This window comes from Trachinotus anak, unplaced genomic scaffold, assembly GCF_046630095.1.
Source record: "Trachinotus anak isolate AG129_WGS33_773 ecotype Australia unplaced genomic scaffold, CSIRO_AGI_Tana_v1 ptg000032l, whole genome shotgun sequence".
In the NCBI taxonomy this organism is placed as follows: Eukaryota; Metazoa; Chordata; class Actinopteri; order Carangiformes; family Carangidae; genus Trachinotus; species Trachinotus anak.
This window is the reverse complement of record NW_027273883.1, coordinates 2,275,470-2,292,412: the sequence shown is the minus strand read 5'-3', so window position 1 is coordinate 2,292,412 and position 16,943 is coordinate 2,275,470. Positions and strand designations below refer to the sequence as shown.

Sequence of the window (16,943 nt, the reverse complement as noted above, 5' to 3'; positions counted from 1 at the left end):
ATACACCCCAGGGTTCCATATTTCTAAACTTAACTATGAAAGGGGACATTTTACTAGAGAATGTGTACTTTTACTTTTAATACTACTACTACAGTTTGTTATTAAGAGTTAGCAGATTTTTAATGACAGACTCAAACTTGTAATGAGTTTTTTTTTTCTTTTTAAAACATTTTTATCATACATTGACATTTGTCCGTTTCCCACTGCTATGCTACACTAGCTACACGAGGGGGCGGTAATGCGACATTAACGGGCTTCGATCCGCCAGTCACAACACGAAGAAGTGCAACGTCATCAGTCCTTGGTCCAATCAGTGGAGTAGCCGCCGCAGTAATCTCCGCCCCCCAGAGAAACCGCCATCATGAAATCAAAAACAAGAAGCTGACAGATGAGACGCAGTTCTCAGCTTCACGACAAGGTAAAGTTTTGTTTTTCTGTCGGCTAACATCAGGTGCGGAGACTGCGGATGTTTGGTGACATTTAAGCGGAGTTTGCCTCATCGCCTCATCAGGTTATACATTGTCCATTACGCTATTTCTTTCTTAATTACCGCACAGCTGTGAGTGAACGTCACTAACGTTATCACAGCTAACGTCAGCGCTAGCAGGCGGTGGCTAGCTGCACACAGCTCTCTGCTGGTAAACATTAACGTCTGGTTTGCTCTTTAAACTCACCAGCGGATGGTTAACAAACGCTAACTGACTAGCAGACGCCGGACCAGCGCAGACGTGAAGGGGAAAGTTGTAGTTCCTGCTGCAGTCTGATCCCGGGCTAACTTAACGAGCAGCGGCTAACGTTTAAAATGCGTGATGCAAAGTTGTAGCGCGCCAATCGCCATGGACGTTTATTGTGAAGGGTTAACGACACAAAACAGCATCGGCCTGAACAGTGTGGACGACAAGTGCACTGTGAGGCTAAGAAAGGTCCGGGACTCTTAGTTCATTTCCATTTTTAAGTTGGGATGAACGTAGACAGAAACTCTGCTTATTTAAAGTGGAATCAAGCCCAGCCATTAGTACTAACTGCATCTACACAAGCTGCCAGACACCATTGAAAATTCTGTCCGTTTTATGGACAAAAAAACCTATCTGGTAAAACAAAAGCTAACAATACTTCATTTTAAGACTTAACGAGTTATTAAAGTCCAAACTATAGTTCAGCACAGGTCTGACAGACCAAACTATAGTTGCCGTTTGTTTTATCACTATGTTTACTTTTTTGCACCAAACTATGTTGGAAAACCTACTTGGTTTAATAAGTCTTATTCTGATTCTGAAGTGAAATTATAACCTTTGCTACTATAGCAAGTTCAGAAAACCTTTATCAAAAGTGACTTCTAAGTGACATATTTATTGTCATAATTCCCATGTGAAAGGTTACAAAAACCCAATGCAGTAATCCAGCATCAAATAACATTAATGTTATAGTTTTTAATGTGACTGTGCAGGAAAGGTGTGAAATTTCATTTTTGACTTTGAGTTAGTTTGGTAAAAAAAATAATCTTAACTCTGCTTGTGTATGTAAAACATGATCATCACCAGACCAACCCTGAGGGCTGATGTATAAACATATTCATCTTTCTCCTGTCAGGACAAACTGATACTCAGATAGACTGAGGCAGCGCAGATATGAGCGACGTGGCGGAGGAAGCGATGGACAGCTCTGCAGTGTCGGAGGAGGAAGTGGAGGACCAGCAGGAGATGTCACAGGAAGACCAGTCGAGTCCGAACAAAAGCCGCACCAAAATACCTGGTAAATGGAAAGGGACGGTTTACTCCCTCTGTCCAGTCTTGAAGTCACCAACTGAAATAACACCAGACACTGATGAACTTCTTCTGTGGTGGTTAGACCTGTAAATCCTGGTTGTCAAAGTTCAGGATTCTTGCTGTTCATCCACTGTTTAGTTGTTGACTGAAAGAAACTAGTGATGTTGATTTATTTTTCATTCTCACTCTGTCATTGCAGCTGTAGGTGAAATTATTGAGGGCAAACGGACAAAGAAGACAGTCGAGAGGCTCGATTTCCAGGCACCCAAGCAAATGGAGAAGCTCAAAATTGGAGATGGTAAATATTTAACTAGATAAGACTTTATTTTTTTGTTTCATTTTAAGCACAAGAGTCCTGGATATGAATATTTGTCATTTAAAGATGAACTATGAGTCTGTGATTGGTTTGTTAATTTCCCGTCTTTTCAGGTAGCGGAGATAAATTAGGAGACATTCCACGCACCAGCTTCCAGATCACCAAGATGAAGCCAGCTGACCTGAAACCCCTGCACGCCATCCTGTTTGACAGACCAGGAAAGGTACAAACATTTGCAGACTAACTTTTTAACCTTGTTTTTTTTTTTTTTTAAGATTTGTGTTTGTAGGTTTGGCCCCACTGTTGTGGTCCAGACAATCACTGTTTGAGTCATATGGAAGAGTAACACTGGGAGTTTTGGACTGATAAATACTGTGCAGAGAAGTGTATCGGATCCTTTGTATTTCCACTTTAATGTGAATACACGGTCATTTAGTCACACATGATAATGACTTCACCTCTGGATGATTTTCAAATGAGCCGACATAAAGACAGACACAGGTTCAGTCAGTGAGGGTGAAGTTTAATGACTGAGTCCATCTTTGCTTATTTATTACACTTCTTGTTGCTGAGGTCACTGAACATGGGCAGCAGCCTCAGGGAACACAGTCTGCTCCATTCAACTCGAACTTTATGTGTATGTACAGGACATTAACTTCATGCTGAACATCAGATTGACATGTAGTCAGTTTAGTGTTGAAGCCTTTTCTTTTTTTCTTTTCTTTTTTTTTTTAAACTTGGTGAGTTCACCTTATTTCAGGGGTGTTGACACGACACCTTCGCTGTGAACAGCACTACACAAATGACAAACAATGGTAGTGACTTACAGTTACATCTGCAGCGAAGCAGATCATTATAACTATTAACACTTCAGATGATCCCTTTGCTCTTTTAACAGATGGCCACAATAAAGAAGAACTTGCGTCTGTTTAACGGCTTTCCTTTCGATGCAGACAGTGAACAATACACCAAGAAACGAGACAAACTCCTCAAGTAAGTTTCTGTGGTGAGACGCTCTCAGTCATCGTGTGGAACCAGATTCAAACCAGAGTTATGATTCTGTGATCTATGTTCTTTGCAGAGACACTGTCAGTAGTTTGGGAGGATTAAAAATTATTTGCTAGGATAAAACCAGTAAAATAGTAATAGTACCTTTTCATTAAACTCATTTTGTTTCTCATCATGCTTTAGATTCTTTAAACTTTTCCTCTTGGAATTGAAAAAAAAAACAAAAAACTCCTAACTTGTTTGATTAATATTCTTGTGTCTTCATAATTGATTTACACTTAAATTAGTTTTCAAAAAAGCTGCTGGAGCCCCCTCATGTGCAGTTTTTCCACATTGTATAAATATCACCTGTTGTGGTCATCCTTGAATTTTCTTTGTGTTAAAATTCTATAGTTTTCAGTTTCTTAGCTCAAACATACTGAAGGTTCTCAAAGATGAAAAGATGTCTGTGATGAAGATCTCTGCTTTCACAAACCGAACTGATGATGAACAATGTTGACAACAATGTTTTTTTTATTTGGGATGCAGAAATTCTAATTTTACCAACTCTAAACTGAAAGTTGTCTGTGGTGTTTTGGACCTGGAGAAGAAAGGAACTCACTCAGACCTGGTTGACAGGATCCTGAGTTTCCTCATCGCACCAAAAAACAGCGGGAAGGTGAGCAGAGAGACTTTTTTTTTTTTCAAGTTTTTATTGTCACAGTGTCACATTTTCAGCAGAGAGTAGTTAATTGTAATTTTGTCCCTATTTATTAAAGTTTTAATATAGGTGAATGTTATCTTTGGTTTGGGAGCTTCAGGAAACAGTTTCTCATCAGCTGCGCTGTAGAAACTGAAGCCTGTGTTTGTCCTTCGGCAGCGCGTGCCTGTGAAGAAGAAGAGGAAATCAAAGAAGAAACTGTCCGGCGACGACTCGAAAGCAAAGACCAAGAAAAAGAGCATATCCAAACCCAGCAGTTCATCGTCTAGTCCCAAAAAGTCCAAAACAGGAAGCAAGTCCAAAGCCATCGTCATGGACTCGAGCAGCGACGAGGATGACGATGAGGAAGATGAGAAGGCGGGGGCTTCGGCTGAGGCTGAGGGATCAGATACAGAGGAGAAGCCCTCAGAGAAGGAGGAGGACCAGTCTGACAAGTCAGAGCAGTCTGAAGACGAAGATGATGATGAGGAGGAGGAGGATGAAGATGAAGATGATGACGATGATGAGGTGAGATTGTCAATCACAAAACTGGAAGCTGGTTTTTCTGGTAAATCCCCAAATAAACCAACCATTCAGTAGATAAATTTATCAGTTAGTCAACAGAGCATTAATCACTAAATATTGTGATAATTGACTTAATCATTTAATAAACTTAAGTAAAAATACCAAAATTCCCTTTGACTTTTATGTGATAGTAAACTGAATATTTTTGTTTTTATCTGTTGCTCAGACAAAACAGGACATGTGAAGGTGTCATCTCTGCCTTCTCTTTTCGAGATTAAATGATTAAACAGCAGATTCGTTAATTTAAAGAAAACAACAATTGTTAATTGCAGCTCTAAAATAAAATGTTCAAATCCCTCTATCATTAAAGAAAAACTGAAACTGGACTGAAATACTAAACATGAGCTCTGCAGAGGATTCGTTTCCTCACACAAGAGAAAACCTCATGTGAGTCGTTATTTTAGTTTTTAATCCACAAACTTTCTGTGTCAGTCTCCGAAATCAAAGTCAGGCAGAGGGAAGGCTGTGTTCAAGAAATCTGCACCAGTGAAAAGACAAAGGACGCCAGCAAAGAAGACAGGTCCTCCTAAGAAGAGAGCGAAGAAGGACGAGTCTGACATCGACAGTGACGTTGACGAGAAGGTAAAACTCACATGTAATGAAACATTATTTTAAACGCTGGCTCTCTGTACTTAACTGTTAATATATTTAATTTATGTAGATTTTGCAGCAGTTATTTACTTTTTAATGTTTGACCAACTGATGATTAATAAAATCAATATTTGATGAAGATTTGAAAGTCACATTTACAACCAGTTTTCCTGCTCTGTTGTTTCCTCATTGTGTTCATCTCTCAGATGTGATCTTGTTAAGATGTTAATCTGTCGTTTTACAGCCCAAAAAGAAGAAATCAGCACCTGCCAAACCAGCCGCCAAAACGAAGAAGGCGGACAGCAGCAGCAACAGCAAAAATAACACAAACACAGGTGAGCTTGCTCTCATCAGGGCTGCACAGACAAATATAAAGCATCACAACGTTTTTAGTTGATAACTGTTTAGCTTAGTGATCCAAAGGCAGCAGTTCCCAGCATTTTCCAATTCAAGACCCATTTGAAAACCACAGAAATGTTGGCGGCCCACGTCCGACCCTGCAACAATACGGAGGCCAAATAATACATTTTCAGGACTTTTATGCCTCCAAATTGGGGAGTTTGACGTCCGTCGCATTCTTGTGGACACAATATCTAAGATATCTCTTCCTGTTAATAACCAGCTGTCCGTTTTAATTCTCCGGTTTTTGCCAAAGTTCCCACCACTGGCCCATCACAGCGAAAGGCTTAATATTATAGAAAAAAACAATGAAAGCAGTTTTTATACTTTTTTGTAAAGATTTAAAAACATTAAATTTCCACTAAAAAAGGAATTTCTTAACCCTCTGAATTTTGTTTTTGTTGTTTTTATTAATTGGGCCTAAAATTGTCTTAATAGTAACTTAGGTATTTGGTTCAGTCTTTGTTCCATTTTATATCCCACTACTGTGGTCATTTCACTGCTTTATTTCTAAGTAGAATAAACCTGCAGTCAGGTGTGTGCCAGTGCTGTAGAAGAAAAAGATGAGGTCAGGTGAGCTGGAGACTCTGAATTAGCTGCAGGTGTAAATGTGTTTGTGTGTGTGATTCACAGCTTCCTCTAATATTTTCTCCTCCTCCTGTTTTCACCTGCAGCAGAGGACAGTTCAGACGACGATGAGCCGCTCATAAAGATGATTAAGAAAGCACCGACTGACGAGCAGCTGAAGGAGACGGTGCAGAGTCTGCTGAAGGAGGCCAACCTGGAGGAGATGACCATGAAACAGATCTGCCAGAGGGTGAGAGGCCTCCTCCTGTTTACACCCACAAGGCTGAGGGAGCAAATTAGATCATGTATTTAACAGTATATCATGTTGTCAGTGGGGTAATTTCTGATCTTCCTGTAGATTTATATTGAATCATATGTTCTAAACCTGTATAGTTAATTCTAAATTAATGAACAATTTCTTGTCTCATGGAAATGACTCCATCCCACCTGTGTGTTTCAGGTGTTTGACACTTTCCCAGACCACGACCTGACGAGCAAGAAGGACTACATCAAACAGACAGTCAAATCTGTGAGTGTCTGAACACACACACACACACACACACACAGACTGTCGCACTCTTATCAGTCTAGCAACACCTAAAGCAACACTATGTGTCAGCCTGCTGTTTGGTTTTTACTTCAGTTGATTCATTTTATTTATTTACTGATGAAATTCAGTTATTCATTTGAACATCTGACCATTTAGATGTTTTCTTGCACTACAAAATTACATCAAAATGTATTTAGGACAAGAAACATGCTATATCTTTGTTTATTTAAAGCTCCATCCGGTCTAAAGGTAGATGTCCATGTGTTTGTGATTATAAAGCAGGTCTAGGTTCTATATTAATACTGTGAAAGTATCAAAGCCTCAGTCCACAGAGAAATGCACACAGCCTGTGTTGAGAAACTGAGCCTTAAAACCAGCCGTCAGGACTTCTGGAACTTTGTGATGTCACAACAAAGCAGTCACCGCCCTCACCCACCTGAGGGCTCAGAGCCTCTCCTCTGATTGGCTGACTGACCTGTTGTTACTAGAGCTCCAGAGAGAAGCCTGAGAGAGGAGATGTAAAACAACACTGAGATGGTTTTTGGGTTCTTAACCCTTATGTGGTGTTCGGGTCTGTGGGACCCGTTTTCATTTTTTATTAAAAGAAAAATGATACAATTAATTAATTTTTCAAACTCAGACTCACTGGCCATGGCTCATTTTCTGTGAAGAACATACACTGCCTGGCCAAAAAAAAAGTCGCCACCTGGATTTAACTAAGCAAATAGGTACGAGCCTCCTATTGGATAATTATTGCATGGGCGATTATCTTTAAGCTGGCAACAAGTTATTTAACCCCAACTGGTGCAATGAGTTTCTTCTCATTTCAACCATGTTGAAAGACACATTCCGTGGTCGTGGAAAACATGTTAGTCTGTTTGAGAAGGGTCAAATCATTGGCATGCATCAAGCAGAGAAAACATCTAAGGAGATTGCAGAAACTACTAAAATTGGGTTAAGAACTGTCCAACGCATTATTAAAAACTGGAAGGATAGTGGGGACCTATCATCTTTGAGGAAGAAATGTGGCCGTAAAAAAATCCTGATTGATCGTGATCGGCGATCACTTAAACGTTTGGTGAAATCAAATCGAAGAAAAACAACAGTAGAACTCAGGGCTATGTTTAATAGTGAAAGTAAGAGCATTTCCACACGCACAATGTGAAGGGAACTCAAGGGATTGGGACTGAACAGCTGTGTAGCCTTAAGAAAACCACTAATCAGTGAGGCTAACTGGAAAAAAAGGCTTCAATTTGCTAGGGAGCATAAAGATTGGACTCTGGAGCAATGGAAGAAGGTCATGTGGTCTGATGAGTCCAGATTTACCCTGTTCCAGAGTGATGGGCGCATCAGGGTAAGAAGAGAGGCAGATGCCTACACTAGTAGGACACTAGTGCCTACTGTACAAGCCTGTGGGGGCAGTGCTATGATCTGGGGTTGCTGCAGTTGGTCACGTCTAGGTTCAGCAACAGTATGTGCTCAAAGAATGAGGTCAGCTGACTACCTGAATATACTGAATGACCAGGTTATTCCATCAATGGATTTTTTCTTCCCTGATGGCACGGGCATATTCCAAGATGACAATGCCAGGATTCATCAGGCTCAAATTGTGAAAGAGTGGTTCAGGGAGCATGAGACATCATTTTCACACATGGATTGGCCACCACAGAGTCCAGACCTTAACCCCATTGAGAATCTTTGGGATGTGCTGGAGAAGGCTTTGCACAGCGGTCAGACTCTACCATCATCAATACAAGATCTTGGTGAGAAATTAATGCAACACTGGATGGAAATAAATCTTGTGACATTGCAGAAGCTTATCAAAACAATGCCACAGCGAATGCGTGCCGTAATCAAAGCTAAAGGCGGTCCAACGAAATATTAGAGTGTGTGACCTTTTTTTTTTTTTTTTTTTTGGTGGCAACTTTTTTTTTGGCCAGGCAGTGTATATCAGAATACATTTTTAATGACCACACACCGTACACCCCCCCTACACATTTCTACACAAATGTGAGTTTTATGTTTCTGCACCTGCAGTTCCCACACAAGGTTGCATCATTGTTGCATAATTCAAGCATCAACACTGTCTGCTCTCGTTTTCCCGCACGTTTGACCCTCTGTCTTGCGGGAATCTTTATTTTCTCACACTCCATCTGCTACAAATTGGAGGCGGGACACTATAAATATAGCTTTGCCAGTGTGGTTTCTTATCACAACCGATCAAGATGGCCAAAAGGTGCTCTGCACAGAGAGCCCTGGAATTGATTTTGGAAGAGAGAGAAGTTTTTTATAATGATGTAGAGGGAGAGGATTCAGAAGAAGAGGTTTCAGAATTTGAGGATCACATTTCTGAAAATTCAGAGTCTGACAGTGACTCTGAAGAAGATGATGAGATTGAGCATCAGCCAGTTCCAAAACGAAGATGAGCCACAGGACCAGGCCGTCAGCAGCCAGCCCCAGGACCAGAACAAGACAGTCAGCATGGAGCAAGTGAGGAAATATGGATGTCAAAAAATTTTGAAATAGAATGGTCTTCTCGCCCAAGAAAAGAGCCACCCCGCAAGGCTGCCAATGTGATAAGGATGCAACCAGGGCCAACACGGATGGCAGTTACTCACACACAGGACATCAAGTCTTCTTTTGAGCTTTTCATCCCAGATTCCATCCAGAAAATTATTCTTGACTGCACTAATTTAGAAGGAAGAGACGTGTTTTTGGAGAGAGGTGAAAGGAAATGGACCAAACCCATTTACATGCCTACTTCGGGGTTCTTATCCTTGCTGGAGTTTTCAGGTCCAAAGGGGAATCCGCAGAATCCCTGTGGGATGCAGAAACTGGCAGAGAAATTTTCCGTGCAACAATGTCTTCGGAAAACTTTCACATAATTTCCAGGATTATCCGCTTTGACAACCGAGATGACAGACCAGCTCGACGGCAGAGAGACAAACTAGCTGCAATCGGGACAGTGTGGGACAAGAGGGTGTGCCGCCTCCCCCGGCTGTACAACCCTGGGCCAAATGTCACCATTGATGAACAGCTGATGCCATTTAGGGGCCGCTGCCCCTTTCGGCAGTATATACCATCTAAACCTGCAAAGTATGGTATAAAGATCTGGGCTGCCTGTGATGCCACTTCCTCATATGCTTGGAACATACAAGTCTACACAGGGAAACCTGATGGAGGAGCCCCTGAGAAAAACCAAGGAATGAGAGTTGCCCTGGACATGTCTCAGGGACTCAGTGGACACAACATCACATGCGACAATTTTTTTACCTCGCACAAGCTGGGACAGGAGCTCCTAAAGAGGAAGCTGACCTTGGTGGGAACTAGGGTTGCACATCTCTCTGTGATAAACGATTCGATATGTATCTAGATACACAGGTTACGATTCGATTAAAAAACGATATCCTTTTATTACAGACCGATTCGATACGAATCGATTCCATACAGTGTAAGAACGATATGATTTGATTCTATGGTTAATATTTGTTGTAGATATTTTATATAATAAAGAAGCCAAGTCTATGAAAGTGACAGTATAATAATTTCTTTTTAAATATGTAAAAGACTGGCACTGGCAAAAAAAAAAAAAAACGGAACAACAAAATCACATGTCAATGTATTTATTTTTAGACATGGACCAAAAAAAGTCTGGCTGAATCGTTGGATGGGAACTCCAGAGGTAAAAGTAGCACAGAATAGTAACAACAAACTTTGTTCGAGCTTCCCTTCCTTCTTATAAAACCCAAAAACGGTCCACACCTTGGATTTTTGTTTCCCGTTGAAAATCTTTCTCGGTGCATTATCACCTTCGGTCAGCCTGGCGCTTTCGTTCTCCACCTCCTCCATTTTCCGTGTCGTCCCTTGTTTATCACTCATGCTAATACCAGCTAGGCAGCTACGGCATTTCGCGGGCAGCCTCAGCTCTTGCGTTGTTTTAGAGACCTGGCGCGTGTGTAATGCCGCCAACCGATTCAAAGTCTCGCGATACCCAATCCATGACTCTATAACCAATTCATCTAGGAATTCATTGATAATTCGTATCGATTGAGGAGGCTGCTACCGATGCAGACGTATCTCTCACTTGTTGAACCGAATATCCGGTCGCATCGGTTTATCGTTCACAACCCTTGTGGGAACAAGATGGAAAAACAAGTCGGAGCTCCCACCTCAACTGCTGACTTCAAAGAACAGGCCTGTCAAGTCTTCCAAGTTTGCGTACACGGCTGACACATCCCTGGTATCCTATGTGCCAAAGAAAGGCAAGAATGTGGTACTCATGAGTACACTGCACGGGGATGGAAGGATCTGTGACCAGGAACATCACAAACCAGAGATCATCATGGATTATAATGCCACAAAAGGAGGGGTAGACAACATGGACAAGCTGGTGACGGCCTACAGCTGCAAACGGAGGACTCTACGCTGGCCACTGGTGATATTCTTTGACATGTTGGACATCTCAGCATACAACGCCTTTGTCATTTGGATGGCACTGAACCCAGAGTGGAACAGAGGGAAGCTCCAGAAGAGACGCCTCTTTCTCGAGGATCTGGGAAAGGCATTGGTGAGACCACAAATCGAGGAAAGACAACATGTCCCCAGAACCCCAGCCTCTGCAGCCATCGTGAGGAGGATTCAGGAGGAGAATGCTGGTGCCCTATCCACCCAACCTACAGAACCACAATCTGCAGAGCCTGAATTAAGTGTGTGATGCTGTTGCAGTACATGTCTGGCACTCATGTCTTGTGAGAGAGAGAGGTGTTAGTAAAATTCCTGATCTTTTCATTATTCTAGGTTGTGAATACCAGCAACAAGAAGAAGCGGTGCGAAGTGTGCGGACCCAAGATGGACAGAAAAACACAATATACATGCATCAAGTGCAAAAAGTATATCTGCAACACGCACACAGTAAAACTCTGCCCCTCATGTGTTGTATAGGCTAGTGGCTAAAGGCCATGTGTTCAATGGGGCTGATGTGTTGTCTTGACTGATATGTTTACTCTATGTGTTCATGTGTTCAGCTTGTGTTGTGCAAAGAAATAAAAGTCAGTAGTTTTGAAAAACCTTGCTTCACTTGTAAATTTGTTTCCACTCATATCTTGATTTTAATTGATTTTCTTTATTACGTTTTAAATAATAAGTTATAAATGTGATCTAACAAAGGTAAAGGGCAAATATTAACCATACATACTTTTTATACTGCTTGTAACTGGGATGAAGTAAACATCTGTTGAGTATTTTAACATAAAAGTGTTTGTTTGTGAGGCATTAAAAACCACAAAATGCAACGGGTCCACCAGACCCACAAACACTGGCTGAGTAACAACAATATGAACACCACACAAGGGTTAAAACCACAAATATATCTTCTGATGATATCAACACTTCAGATAAAACACAGGAGAAGAGTAAACACAAACATTCTCATTTTCTGTTTTATATTGTGATGAACTGAATATTTTTTAGTTTTGGTTGGTTGTAAAAAAAAAAAAAAAAACAAGACACATGAAGTCACTTGCCAAAAAAAATAATAAAATGCCATGGCTTTTTTTTTTTCTTTTTTACATTTACATTTTATAGAATTACTAAAAAGTATGAAATAGTATAAGAAGTATAAATAATATAGAAATAAATAAGTTTCAGCCTAGTGTTGAATTGTCTGGCAGTACCTATATGATAGCCACTCAAAATGCAAATAATTAATAACAATAATATTGCTATAGATATGAATGTATAAAATATATAGGTGTTACTTTTATTTGTTCATGTTATTTGATGCTTTAAATGTTTTTTCAGCTCATCACATGAAGATCTGAAGAATACAGTCCACTTTGCTGTGAAACTTCACGAGGGGAAAACTTCAGCAGAAAACTGAAAAGCTCCTTTTTCCATTAGTTTCATATCATGGTTTGTTTTCATACAAAGCTGTTTTATATGTGATTGTTTTTTATTAATGTGTGACTTATGTATAGATTAACTCAACAGTGTTCATTACCATTGACTTTTTTATGCTCTCTGGCACATTTTGTGTCTCCGCTCGAGTCCAAAGCTAAGAGGTGACTAATAAAAAAAAAATATATTTAAAAAACAATTGTCAAAACAAGTGGAAAACATAACATTTCTTATACTTTAAATTATTCATCAAAAAACTAACTTGTAGTTTTCCTCTGTGTTAAATCAGTAAGTCGACCTTTAGTCGTCATGTTTGGGCAGATCAAACGATCAAAGTTTGAATTGTTGCTGCAAATTCAGTTTCATAGAGTAACTGTCCAACCTGAATTAATGCAGTTTGTGTTAATTAGAAAATATTCCAAATAAATGTAACGTTGCAGTAAATAAACTGCGGTGAAGAGAAGAGGTTTGGACAATAGAAGACTTCACTTTTTCAGTTCAGTTTTTCCCTTTATATTTAAACACAGTTTAATCTGATCTTTGTTTTTGACTCACAGGACTTCACATTTTTCATTTCTGAATTAAAATGTGTTTCTAATTAGGTGAAGCTATTTTTGATTAATACACATTTTAACTCATTTTGTCAAATCTGAAAAGATTTTTGTTTGTTTGGATTTTAGTTTTGTTTCTTTTGGTTGTTTTTTCTCTGTCAAACATTAATTTACAATTACAAATTAACTGCTGAGTAATTTACTTATTAAAATTGTACCTTTTTGAACAAAACTGTCCTGATGTAGTTTGTAAGTTTGTGCAGAAACAGATTTGTAACGGAGACCATTTTCCTTCACGCATTTTGACACGATGCAACAGTTGAGACCTGCGTGAGCGTGTGAGACCCACGACATCTGAATGTATCTGCAGTTTTTTTGAGTGACGGTCTGTTGTGAAACAGAACATTTGTCTCTCATAAAAGCTCCTTTGTGCTGGTCTGGAAATCCTGGAAATCTGAGGAAGCCGATCTCTGGGAACTTTCTCTGACTTTTATAATTTCACCAAACACAAACTCAGCTCAATATATTTGTCGTCTTTGTGGGTTTTCTCAGTTTCTCTGGTTTTCAGTTGACACCAAGATTGAAGATAATTTATTAATTATTGAAATATTTGAAGTTGAGAAATTAAAACTGCAGGTTGTTAACTTCAGGACGAACAGAGAAAACCTCAGCTGTCTGAACAGGTTCAGGTGAGTTTAATGTGTTTGTTTCTGTTACAGTTTCTGTTTTATTCTCTTGGGCAGCGCATTTACTTAGGTGTTGTACCTTAGTACTACTACAATACAAGTCAGAAGGAAATACACTTTTTACTGCACATTCATTTTACAGCAGTATTTTTTATTTGTAGATTCAGATTCAGTGTTTAATAAAATCCACCTAAGACACGTGTCTATTGGATTGAAAATGTTTTATCAGTAAAACAAGCCGGAGGATTTTTTTATGGTTTGCATATTTGTAAAAACTGACAGAAAAACACAAACAGGCTGGAATATTGCAGGTATAATGATTAAATTAGAAAGTTTCTTAGGGCTAAGATCTGCAAAAACAAGTCTAGTTTTTATAATGAATCATCTCTTTGTAAAAAAAAAAAAAAAAGTTATCAGGTACAGTGGAGGTTAAAACTGGTTTACAGTTATTAAAGAAAAAGTTCATTTTTTAGTTTTGATACATGTCCCAAAAGGACAGGTTCCTGCTAGAGAAGCATTTTAAACACCCACTCTGAACACTGTTGCTATGTTGTGGTACTTGAACGCAGCCTGTGAATTTCTTTTTTCCTTTTAATGTCTGTGTTGAGGTGGAGTCTCCTCCACAATGAGAAACTTCTGAAATCACACTTAGAGAAAACAAACTGGAGGCACGGAAGATCCAATGTGTTTTAGAGACTTTGAAATCAGCGGACACCAAAGACTCACATTAACTGTGAAAAGGATCTGATGCAACTGTTGAGACTGTAAAACTTTATCTGCTGGTTTAGGTTCTGGATGTCTGCAGTGGGGGAAGCCTGTGATGTGGAGTACAGCTTCGCGGAGGAGCAGGACTTCCAGCAGGTCACAACATGTACTTTTTATTGTCATTACATTGTAAAATACATATATGAATCTAAAACTTAAGCTTTAGTGAACCCTAGTGTGCTTCTTTGAAAGCATGTCAGATTTTAAACACATTTAAGTTCCAACAATGTCAGTCTCCTTGAGTAAAAGCTGCTGTGTTGACAGCTGTCAGTGTATTTCTGATGCAGGTCCTGAACATCTGCAGCAGTGATGCCTTTGATGGGCTGGACTACATAGCCACTACCTTTCACCGGTGGCTGCAGGAGCCTGGACGCCTCGTCTTCATCGCTAGGATGAACAACAGAGTGGTAAGGACTGAAGACGTCACATGAAAGGGAAAAGTTCTTGTAGTGTGCGTGTGCTCTGTATTTTTCTCAAACTTTGTATTTTTTTTAAATTTTAAATTAAAACCAACATAATATTTTTAGTATCGATGGTCCACAACTTAAAGCAACATACAAAAACCATTCCAAGACACAATTCAGTCTGGAAGCTCACCTCAGTGTGCACCTGTAGGTGGCGCTGGAGTCTGCCCTGCTGGTGGATGGTGGTCAGACGGTCGTATTTCAGGGTCTCAGGGTTGCAGCTGATTTGAGAGGTCGTGGAATTGCGGGCGCCCTCCAGAGGCATGTGATCAGCTACATTCGCCGCCACTACCCAGAAGTCTCTGCTCTAAGGCTGAGCCGTGGAGACCAGCCTTCACCACAAACACTGGCCAAGTACAGGCTCATAGCTAAAGAGGTGTGTCACACTGTGAAGATGATTACGTTGTGGGGATACAACTCCCCTTTGATGACAGAAATTTGGTCCCCTCATGGTAAACCTTTACATTTTAGCATAAAGGGTTGCTGTTAATATTAATATAGTTCTATTTCTAGTAGCCTGACTATTGTATGTGAAAGGGGTTCCCATAATGACAAACCCACAAGGAGTTATCAAGTGACTCTAGACAAGTGGCATCTTAAAACTCTTTGTTTTGGACCATGTCACCCTCTGCAGGCCATCTTGTCTCTGTGCTGCGAGGCAACCAACCTTGGCTTCTTTGTCACTCAACTTCGCTCTCGACTCCCTGGCCAGGCTGACTCCTCCTCCCGCGGCACAGTGACTCTGAACCAGCAGCAGGTGGAGACTCTGATCCTGTCCAACTATGTGGTTTCCAACTTGCTGCCCGGCAAAACCATCATCAACGACTGGGAGCCTCTGAAGCCTGTGGAGGCCAACCTGGAGGTGCTGCGCCGCAGGGGTTTGATGTGGATTGCAGACCATGAGTCGGAGCCCTTTGCTATCAGCCTGTGCACCACACCGTACGCTGTCCCCTACCGCCATGACGCCCTACACTTCAACATCAACATCTTCGGATGCAGTTTGTCTTCGGTCTGCGCTGTGTTTCTGGCTCAACTTGAAGCTTTGCTGCCAAATCTCCAAGGGTATCTGATCTTCCACACCTACGTGGACCCTGCAGTTTGGTCAGGGTTGCGTCAATTCTGCCAGAATAATGCCAGCGTATCATTTTTCAAGGACTACTGGGAGGAGGTTATACTGGAGAAAGACCTCTGAATTGCCTTGGCTGTGTAAAAATCCTTAGGCATCTGAGGTTATCTTGAGGTTTATTGGGTGTTCCTTACGGGGTTGCACGGGTCATTGAGTGGTTTCAAGTGATCTTCTGGCATTTTAAGTGGTACTTGTTGAATTTTAAATGTCACCTAAAGCATACCACAAAAAAAGAGTTTGGGTCTAACTTTCTAGAAGGGGTATCTATAGCACAGGGGGATCCTTGGTTGGGTTCCAGCTGGTCTTTAAGAGCTTTTGAAAGGCTCATTTAACAGTAAGCTTGGTTTCCTGATTAAAGATACTTAGTAGAGTGCTAAAAGTCTTGCAGTTATTTTTGGTGCTATGACAAGTTCTTACCCTTAACTCTTACTGGTTGTTGACATAAGCTGACTTATATTTAGAGTCAGGTTTTGAATTTACAGTAGGCCAAATCCTTCCATATAAATGCAGTTCCTAGATTGTGCCAGCAGGTGTCACTGTTTATACTCAATCAGACAATAAATCATTTCTGCTCATCTGCCTCAAACTTGATCACGTTACTGTTTTACACCATTCATCTTTAAGGAGACTTTCTGGTTGCACTTTGACCCTGCATCACCAGCAGGATCTGGAGCGGACACAGTTATTTGTAGACAGTGGAAAACCAGCAGAGAGGAGTTGTATAAAAGGATATGTTCACAGTCCCCTGTGGTTTGTTCAGAGTTGCCTGTAATGCTCAGAGAGTGTTGAATAAAGCCTTATATGCTCGTTGTAAAGCCCTGTGTTGGGAGACAGTTGTAACTGTAACATTCTCAATCATAACCACAAGACAAAAAAGGTTTGCTGTTATTAATGACAGAAACAAAAAAAGTCTTCTTTTGAAAAATGTTAGCAGATAGTGGTAAAAACTGATTTACATTTATTAAAGAAAAACTTAGTGTTTGATATAATCTTAA

At 40.4% G+C, this 16,943-nt stretch overlaps 2 protein-coding genes and 1 pseudogene across 7 annotated transcripts; all 3 read left to right on the top strand.

Moving 5' to 3' along the window:
* The first annotated feature begins 297 nt into the window (after nt 1-297).
* Nucleotides 298-13,139, top strand: dek (DEK proto-oncogene). Of its 5 annotated transcripts, XM_071469391.1 has the most exons (13): nt 380-511; nt 678-923; nt 1,591-1,752; nt 1,966-2,064; nt 2,196-2,305; nt 2,981-3,075; nt 3,619-3,748; nt 3,950-4,297; nt 4,787-4,936; nt 5,190-5,280; nt 6,019-6,161; nt 6,372-6,440; nt 11,259-11,913. In XM_071469391.1, exons 3-13 carry the CDS (start codon nt 1,629-1,631, stop codon nt 11,400-11,402), a joined length of 1,503 nt encoding a protein of 500 aa, XP_071325492.1. In that variant the 5' UTR covers nt 380-511; nt 678-923; nt 1,591-1,628; the 3' UTR covers nt 11,403-11,913. The 5 variants fall into 5 exon arrangements, with proteins under 5 accessions (XP_071325493.1, XP_071325490.1, XP_071325494.1 ...); XM_071469392.1 differs by lacking the exons at nt 678-923; nt 11,259-11,913 and adding an exon at nt 12,261-13,139 and having other exon boundaries at nt 298-418; XM_071469389.1 differs by lacking the exon at nt 678-923 and having other exon boundaries at nt 298-418; nt 11,259-11,910.
* On the top strand, nt 6,465-11,250 carry LOC139613073 (piggyBac transposable element-derived protein 4-like; annotated as a pseudogene).
* Nucleotides 13,140-13,218: 79 nt separating the features above from the next.
* LOC139613071 (histidine N-acetyltransferase-like) lies at nt 13,219-16,872 on the top strand. 2 transcript variants are annotated; one of them, XM_071469395.1, is made up of 5 exons: nt 13,219-13,596; nt 14,382-14,454; nt 14,646-14,765; nt 14,974-15,198; nt 15,457-16,872. In XM_071469395.1, the coding sequence occupies exons 2-5, from the start codon at nt 14,389-14,391 to the stop codon at nt 16,012-16,014; spliced, it is 969 nt and encodes a 322-aa protein (XP_071325496.1). In that variant the 5' UTR covers nt 13,219-13,596; nt 14,382-14,388; the 3' UTR covers nt 16,015-16,872. The 2 variants fall into 2 exon arrangements, with proteins under 2 accessions (XP_071325496.1, XP_071325497.1); XM_071469396.1 differs by lacking the exon at nt 13,219-13,596 and having other exon boundaries at nt 13,616-14,454; nt 15,535-16,872.
* The last annotated feature ends 71 nt before the right edge of the window (nt 16,873-16,943 follow it).